The sequence below is a fragment of the Lycorma delicatula genome, chromosome 1, assembly GCF_047948215.1.
Source record: "Lycorma delicatula isolate Av1 chromosome 1, ASM4794821v1, whole genome shotgun sequence".
NCBI lineage: Eukaryota > Metazoa > Arthropoda > Insecta > Hemiptera > Fulgoridae > Lycorma > Lycorma delicatula.
In genome coordinates this window covers 226,150,438-226,159,817 of record NC_134455.1, presented here as the reverse complement: position 1 = coordinate 226,159,817, position 9,380 = coordinate 226,150,438, and the positions used below count along the sequence as shown (strand labels likewise).

Genomic DNA, 9,380 nt, shown 5'->3' with positions numbered 1-9,380 from the left:
TTTTTCGTGTGTGTAATGTAGTAACCTGTGATTAATAGTTGCAAATCGTAATCTGCGTTTTATTATTTATTAATGGCATTTTTTTGATTTGACAGTTAAACATATAGCAAGCAGTTGGTCGAAAATTGGTTTTATGATTGTAAATTGATATTTTATTCGAATAATCGTTATGACAGAAATTAATGCAGAAGCTCAGGAATTGTTGTTACATAGTTCAAGGAATGGAGATATTGTGACGTTAGAAAGCCTTTTGCGGAGCCGGTCTGAAGGGAAAATCAATTTTGATGTTAATTGCAAAGGTATTGTTATACGTATTTAGAAACAACATCGATTCAATGAATAATTTACGGAATTTAATACTTCATCCTCCTAGTTGAATGTGTGCCTCCAACTTTTTTGAATATTTTCTAGTCTTTAATGATAAAATGTATGTCAAATTGCGCGATTCGTTAATTGTTAACGGTACATTATTTGACAATACTACTTAATTATTTTTATTCTCTTTTAAAACTTATCTGTTGCAGAATTAACTGATAAATATTGACAGTCGTTTCAAGTTCGTCTCTTCACGTGTGTTAGCATTACGACTGCGATTACTGCAAATTTGAATTAACGTAATGTTAGGTGAAAGTTTGACTTAGTGCAGATTTGTTGGACGATGAGTATATTTGTTTCGTGGTGCCTCCGAAATATGTATGAATGTGTTATTTGTAACTATTGTGATATATTACTTCCCATATATTAACGTATGATTTTTGTATAATGAGATGTTTGATTTGGCATGAGCGATATATTCATTTCGTTTGACTGATATAAAACTGGTATAGGTAATTCTATACTCTCCTGGGTGGTTTGTATTTGTTATTTATATTTTATTTTAAGACCGCTTTTTGTTGTAGAAATTAGTAATTTAAATTATCAAACCATCGTTTTTAATATAATGTAATTCTTTCTCCTAAGGTTCTTTTTGAATTAGTGTTTTCTTCAAAGGAGCTACTATTAATTCTTTTGTCTGTCCTAAAAGGTTTAGGATTTACTAAATATGTAATTGGAGCATGCATTTCATATGCCTTGTGGTTATTCTTTTAATATGTTTTGCATTTGTAAATATAATTGTTCAAATGCACCGAGATCTTGATTTTTATGAGCTGCAGTAGTAAATTAAAAACTAAATTAAAAAGTAGTAAAATTAATTAACTATGTAGTAATTCTGCAATCATTGCAATTCATTTTGTGTAATCCTTGGCTGTTGTGTTTGTTAAGATATGCTTGGTTAGAATTTTGTTTTATTGGAGCAATTTTTTATTTTCAGTTTGAAAGTCACACAGTAAACCTTCTTTCCTGAAAATGTTGGCAATTTTTTATAATGGTTGATGTATTTTTTGTCACTACTTGAATTTTTATTTTTTCTTACATGCCCTTCCAGTTTTTGGGTGGTAAGTTTGGCAGTGACATGTATTAAGAAAGCTGTCTGCGATGTGGGATGTTAGATGTGTTTCAGATCAGTGTTGGTTATTTGTGGGATTTCTGTTAATTTTCAAGGTGTATTTGATATTTACTTTGGCTGTGATAGTGTTAAGAATACTGAATGATTTGTTGTGATTATATTCTGTTGAAAAATGTTATTGGGATGCAATTTGTAGATGGATGTGAGAAATACTGAATGTGTTATTTTTTTGTACAAGAGTTTGTTGTCATCAACATAGTGTAATGTTTTTTCTGTTTGTTTTTCATTGTATAATGCAAGTGATTTTTAACTTAAGTCAACAGATGCATACGTTTAATGGTTAGTTATTAAGATGCATTCTTATACTGTATATGTAAGCCTAACAACTATCTAGGGTGAGCAAGGAGGCAGAATGAAAACTTTAGATATGAAGTTTAGTTGTTGGGTTTGGATAATAAAGATTCAGTGATACTAAGCATTTCAAAATCATTCTGCCAAATCATTAATTATTCCCTATTGCAGGTAATTAAAATTGAAGAATTTGCTGTGCAACTCTTCATTGTGTTAGTTACTATTGGTGAACTTATGAGGTCTTCAAACTCTTTGTACTTGCTGGCAAAAATAAAAGGCACAATTAATATTTTGACAGTGTGCGTTGAAGAAATGACAAGTTTGTCAAAGAGTGTTTATATTATTAGGGTTATTCAGATTAAGAACAAATTGTTCTGAAGTTAAAGTGGTTTATTTAATGAATATAACATTTTTTTTCACTTTATAACATAAACCCCAACATTATACACTTGTCCCATCTTTGAATCAGTCTTTGTCAGAGCTAATTTAGCACATTTTCTTTGACATCTTTAAACTGCCTTTACCAAATAAATAATAAATAAACTTCTTACCATATATACACGCCTCTTTGAGTGGAGCAAACCAGTGGAAATACAGTGAGACCAAGTCAGGACTGTATAGGGGGAGAGGTAGATCTTCCCAATGTAATTTGTTGATGGTTTCTTGAGTTACCTGGACTGTGTGAAGTTGCATGTTATCATGAAGCAAAATTATGACCTTGCACTGAGCTCAGGGCGTTTTCAAGACTTGGCTTCATTTTGTTGATAATATGTCACAATAGTATACGCTGTTTATTGTTCTCTGATCTTCTAGAAATTTGACAAAAACTAAGCCCTTTGCATCCCAAAAGATTATCAGCATGATTTTTCTAGCTGATGGTACCCAACAAGTGCCACGTAAGGTACCACGTAAGGTATGGATTATGTCGAATTCTCTTCTCGGACAACACCGTCATCTGTTGTATGGAGAAAGGTTCAAACCATGTGTGAATCGGTACAGTTACCGCAGCCAATTGGACTGCAAAGCGGTGGAAACCTTGTTACGTGCTAAACGAAAATCATGGATGGATTATGTCGAATTCACTTCTCGGACAACACCGTCATCTGTTGTATGGAGAAAGGTTCAAACCATGTGTGAATCGGTACAGTTACCGCAGCCAATTGGACTGCAAAGCGGTGGAAACCTTGTTACCGTACCAATTGATGTGGTGAACCTATTCCAAAAGTTTTTAGGCAGTTTCACATTCATCATTGTACTGTCCTGAATTTGTGAGATATAAGTTACAGGTAGAAAATATCCTGTTGGTGATTGGACGCTCACAAAATGAATTAAACATGATTTATTATGCGCTAAAGGTATACCTTGAATAATTCTTGTGACACCTTCCCTGGAAATGATAATATGAGGCACAATATTTTATTACACCTCCCAGGTATTATACTGTGGCATCTTTTGTGTATCTATAATAGGATATTCACTGACCAGGTGTTTCCAGATTCTTGGTCAAAGCATTGTTGATCCCCATACTAAAGCCTGGTAAAGATAAATCATGCTCCATAAGTTATCCTATCTTCTTAACCAGTACTCTGTTGAAGGTGATGGAATGAATGGTACCCCATCACTGTCATCTGGTGTGGTACCTTGAGAGAAATACCTTTATTTTCCTACAACTATGCTGTTTTCGCCAGGGTAGGTCATCTATTGGTCATTTAGTTGCCGTGGAAGCTTCTGTTCAAAATGCCTTTTTATTTCGCCAATAACTGGTTGGTGTATTTTTCGATTTGCAAAAGGCATATGACACGGCATGGAGGAGAGGAATCCTTAATACACTTCATGTATGGGGTGTACAAGGTAATCTCACATTTATCAGGGGGTTTCCTCAGTAATCGGTCCTTCCATGTTCAAGTTGGAATGACAGTATCAGAAAGTTTCACAGTAAAATACGGAGTACCTAAGTGTCCTAAGTGTTACTTTGTTTGCCGTAGCCATAAATAGTATAGCAAACTAAACACCCTTGTGAAAACCTGATATGTGTTCTTTATTTGTAGATGATTTTTCTATTTTCATAGCATGAAGAATATTAGCTTTAGGTGAGAGGTTGCTTCAAAACACAACAATCCGCTTAGAGTTCTGGTGTAAATCTACTGGATTCACGATTTCCATGAAAACATTTTCCAAAAAATGAGATGCTTTTGCTTTTTCCGGTTGAGGGAACATCTTGATCCTCAAATGTATTTACTTGGTGAACCAGTTGAAGCATGCACATGGGTTAGTTTTCTAGTGGTTTAACCAACAACTAACGTGGGTAACATTTGAAGGAGCTGAGGGTAAAATGTTTGGATAAGTTAGACATGCTGAGAGTTTATTTAATACTCTTTGGGGAACTGGTCGAGTATGCATGTTGCGCTTCTACCGAGCTCCAGTCCGCTCCTGCTTGGACTACGGCTGCATAGCTTATTTGTTGACACAGGCCACTGCTCTAAATATGCTTGATGCAGTCAATCATTCATTCAACTGTCTTGCCATGGGTGCATTTTGTTTAAGCTCTGCTGTAAGTATGCTGGTGGACAGTGGTGAGCCATCTCTTTGAAAATGGAAAGCAAATGATGCGCCTATGTAGCTCGAATTAAAGCACAACCAACTCGTTCAACATTGATGTGGTATTCTCCAATTAGCATGTTAATGGATACCAGGAACAGCTGAGATCTACTGCTTTGCTAGGCATCAGAGCTCAGCGCCTTTTCTTAGCTCTAAATATACAATTACCTTTGGTCCTTACTGTTGCTCCATGTTATTATTACCTTTGGTGGCCTTCTCTCGCCAATTAATGCTTTAATCTTTGTCAGAATTATAAAAAGAACTAATCTGGTGAAACAGGTATTATAGTATTATAAATAGTGTGAATCGTGATGCTACAGTTTATGTGGATGGCTCTAAAAATGTTAGTTCTGTTGGTTGTGCTATAATATATTGATCACTTGGCTGCGCTTCTTGCGCGGCCAAGTGATCACTAGCTATATCTTCTGGGAGAATCCTCCACTGCCACTGTTCCTGGCCCCATCTGTTTTCTAGAATAGCTAAATCTAACACACAGGAGTGCCCTCTGGCTTCATATGTGAGCGTGACATCATTAACACAATGACACCCAACAGTCTCCATCAGATCGACTAAAGAGTTCCCCTCGCCTGTTCATGTAACTTCTGCCTTAAATTTTCATCTCCTTTTATGTGTTTAATTGCTTCATCAATTTCGTCGTATACACTCTACCTCATCATCATCATGGGTGCTTGTAGGCATAAAGACGTTAACAGTCGTTGGTTTAGGTTTTTATTTTATCCTTATTACAATGATTCTATCAATGTGCATTTTGAAATACTCTACTCTATCTTCTTGTTCATTACAAAACCTACTCCTGCCTGCCCATTATTTGAAGCTGAGTTAATTATTCTAAAATCACCTGACCAAAAGTCGATTTTCTCTTCTCACCGAACCTCACTAATTCCTACTACATTTATCCTGTCCATTTCCCTCTTTAAATTTTCTAACCTACCAACCTTTTTTAAACTTCTAACATTCCACGCTCGACTCGTAGAATGTTATTTTTTAATTTTCTGGTGACTCCTTCCTTAGTAGTCCCCACCCGGAGATCCGAATGGGGGAATAGTTTACTTCTGGAATATTTTACCAAGGAAGGGACCTCCATCATTGCTATATGAAAATGCAAAGAGCTACATTTTCTTGGAAAAAAGCAGCTGTAGTTTTCCATTGCTTTCAGCTGTGCAGTACTCGGAGGACTGAGTGATGTTGATATGGCCGTTTAAGTCGTCCTGACTCACGTCCTTTACAACTACTGAAAGAGCTGCTGGCCTCTTTCAGGAATCATTCCTTAGTCTGGCTCTCAACAGATACCTCTCAGATATGGTTGCACCTTCGGTCCATCTACTCTATATCAAAGTGCTTTAATTTTTGGTTATGCATAATAATATAGATTTAATATTAATTTTGAATAATTCTATTAAGATCCCCTTTTATTCTGGTCAAAGCCATTACAGAATTCATTAAGAATATATAGAAAACTAACAGTGAAGTTAATGCAATGAAATAACAAATAAAAATGTTGTCCACCATTTATATAAAATATGCATTGTTTACGTCATTGCGTAAAGTTGCGTTATTTCCAATGAATTCAAAGTTAGGGTTGGATCTTGCTGTTGCTACAGGCTTGGTAAATTTATTACTCTGTTTCGTATTGGGCTTGTCATATGTGTATCTGTTTGATTATCTTTATTTGGTTTATTGTGTCCGAACTCAAGTCCTGGCGTCAGTCTGACGGGCGGTTCTGTCATCTTAATTAGTGACCGTGTGTTTCATATCTCGCATTATTTATTGCTGCCTTCACACACACCCTTTTCTTTTGTTCCCGTACTAATACATACACACATCTCTTGTCTTTTACACACACTCTCCTGTCCACTGCCTAGGTTTGGTTTCTCTCTCTTTTCTTTCACGCCATTTTTTCGGCAGAGTAGCTCAGACATTCACCGTGTGCAGTTGACTGTGATTTTTCTCTCTTGTACTTTGTGTTAATAACTTTCATCGTATTCATACTCATAAACGTCATGGTCATTCTCTCTTGCTCTTCTCGTCAGCTTTTGTGAATTTTGCAGATTTCTATGTTTCGTCTAGCCCCGTTTCTTTGATAAGTTAATTTTCAAATTCAGTATATTACGTCTCTGATGAAAGTGTTTCAATTAATACAAACCAGCCAATTCCATCGACACCGAATCTTCTCCAGGTGCTTATTACAATTTTATCGATGTGCAGAATTTCTCCAAACTCATTACTACAAATCTGAGACACCACGTCTTGTTCAACTTCTAAACCATGTTTCACCTCTGTATTCTTGATCCGCCATTGCAGACTACGCCTAGGATTCACTGTATGTATTCATGTGTACTTTCATTCATGAGCTCATCTTTTACAAATATTTATGTGTGATTAAGGCAAGTTCAACTTATTCATTATTTATTATATTAATCAGTTATGTTATTAGTAAATTCAGTGAAATACTCAATTTATTGTACTCTATGAATTTGAAATTCAAGATTAACTTATGCAACCATTTCATCATTCAAGTATAGTCACGCAAGGTGGCTTAGTTAAAGGTTATGTTATTATTTTTTTCATGTACAACATATTTTATGTGCTATTAATGCCAACTATCGTCATTATCAAATCTACTTGAAATTAAACATTACTTCAGAATTATAAAACATATGTGTGACGTATTTCATATATTATTATTGATAATATTCTGGTCGTTCATCAAAAGTCAGTTACTTAGAGTAAATTACCTTACTTGAAATGGTTTTTAAATACTGAATCTATTATTTAATCTAATTTAATTTGTTAATCGTAGAGATTAATTCTTATCTAATTCATGTACTGAGTTCATGTTACGTTTCTTGCTTTAATCTAAAAATTATATCTCCTGAAGTGAAGTCGTAATTGTGGACTTCTCTGTAATTATTGTAATTCGTTCTCGTAATATTTATTGTTTTTGTATTTCTTCCTGTAGTTTGAATAATAATGTATTTAGTTATTTAAACTGTTTTTAGCCACGTTTTTTAATGCAATATTTTCAAATTGATTATTTGAAACATGTATATTTATGTTTTTGTCGCTTATTATTAGAATTGATATGTTGTTTCAGCCGATATTATTTGCATAAATTCTGTATAGACTTAAGTTAAATTTGTCTCGTAATTTCTTTTAATTTCGTTTAAGTATATGATTGTAAAAAAGGTGTTTTATATTTCTTTGTTTTTCAGGCTATGTTCAATTCTAGATTTTCAAATTGATTATTTGTTATATGTATTTGTTATGTATTATTATTATTATTATTCATATGTTGAGTTAAGTTGATATTTCTTGTATAAATTCTGTATAGAATTAAGTTATGTTTATTGCATAATTGCATTCAAGTTTTTAAGGTTATGATTTATGAAAATGTTTAGTTGTTTTTTCTATAATTAAAGTCCAATTTCTTTTGGCAAATATGAGCTGTGTGTTCTTTTATTTTTGTTAACTTTACCCAACATGCATCTTTATTTGTGTAAATTTAAATTAACTTTTAACTTATTAAACTAAATTTATGCTTATAAATTATATTAAATATGAATTAAAAATATTTACTAATTGTTTAAAGAATAGACCTACTATTAAGTGCAAAGCATGAACAAGATGTAATTTGGTCAATACTAAATTCAAAGGAGTTTCTGGGTAGTAGAATTCTCCAATAACAAACTTGGGGAATAACCCTACATATTCATGTTCTTGACGCATTTCTTAAAGGCTTGGAAAACTGTCAATGACACATCTGAAAAGAATGGACAAATTTTATGGCTATAAAAGATCATGGTTGGTCTTCAGTTCCGCCAGTCTACGTCCATGTGGGAGAAAGGCTGGATATGGTTGAGGAAGAGAGATGTTAGAGAACGTATGGTGACCGAATGGAAGAACAGGTGGAGTGCAAGAGGGGTGGCACAGTGGACCAAGCGAAGTATACATGACCTAGACCTATGAAACCGCAGGAAGTTTGGTGAAGTAAACTTCTTCATAGTGCAGATATTAACGGGCATGGTAATTTTCAAGATTACTTGCACAAAACAGGCAGACATATGTCACCGTCATGTATATTTTGTGAAGACAAGGAGTCTGTTAAATATACAGTCTTCAAATGCCAAAAGTGGGACATACAATGAAATAGGGTGGGTATCGCACGTGCACACCAGTTACCCTTGTGAACTACATGCTACAAAGCGAAGTACATTAGATGAGAGTCAACATGTATGCGACGGAGGTAATCAGGAGTAAAGATCATGAGGAGTGGTGCCGGGGCTATTAGTGTAGGTACGGGAGGACAGTCCCAGAGGTGAGAGCTGGCATGCCCAGGTGTGCCAGGGCCAATGATCCTCTGGGGATTCCAGGGGATGGTAGGCACAGTAAAAGAGAAAAGACCCGGTACTGTGTTTTGGGCAGATATATCTGGACAGATATATCTAAATATATATAAAGAGCTGACTGGCGAGCCGACCTACCATGCCAGATATACAGCTGGTAGGTGGGAAGGCTCGATAGAGTAACCAGACACTCCTCTGGGTGGAGTTTTACCCATCAGTCCGGACTGACCTATAGAGGAATAGAAGAAAAAAAAGAAAAAAGTCACTCCTGAAAATCGGTACTCAAGCATCTCATCAACACATTAAACTCCCAGAAAATATCAGTAATAGCATTACAAGATACCAGATACCTAGATGACATTGTATGGGAAAAGTTTAGAATACACAAAGGTACTGGGATTATGGGTCAAAGGAAATCTGTTACATCCAAGCACAACTTTTGTGGTAAACCAAAATGTATAGACTCTGTGATAGGCTTTAGATCAACATCAAACTGACTGTCGCTCCTAACACTTAAATCTGCAAACAAAATATACAACTTAATAAATGCTTATGCATATACTATGAGGATAAATGCTATATCTAAAGGATCCATCATTTATGCTTATGTATGCTAGTGT

The 9,380-nt window shown here is 34.9% G+C and overlaps 1 protein-coding gene across 1 annotated transcript in view; it reads left to right on the top strand.

Annotated features, from left to right (window-relative positions):
* Positions 1-9,380, top strand: part of LOC142329289 (oxysterol-binding protein-related protein 2) — a 224,049-nt gene continuing 214,669 nt past the window's right edge. Inside the window, exon 1 of the mRNA XM_075373766.1 lies at positions 1-299. Within this exon, the coding sequence (XP_075229881.1) occupies positions 170-299 (130 nt within the window). The 5' untranslated portion in view covers positions 1-169. The remainder of the gene's footprint in view (positions 300-9,380) is intronic.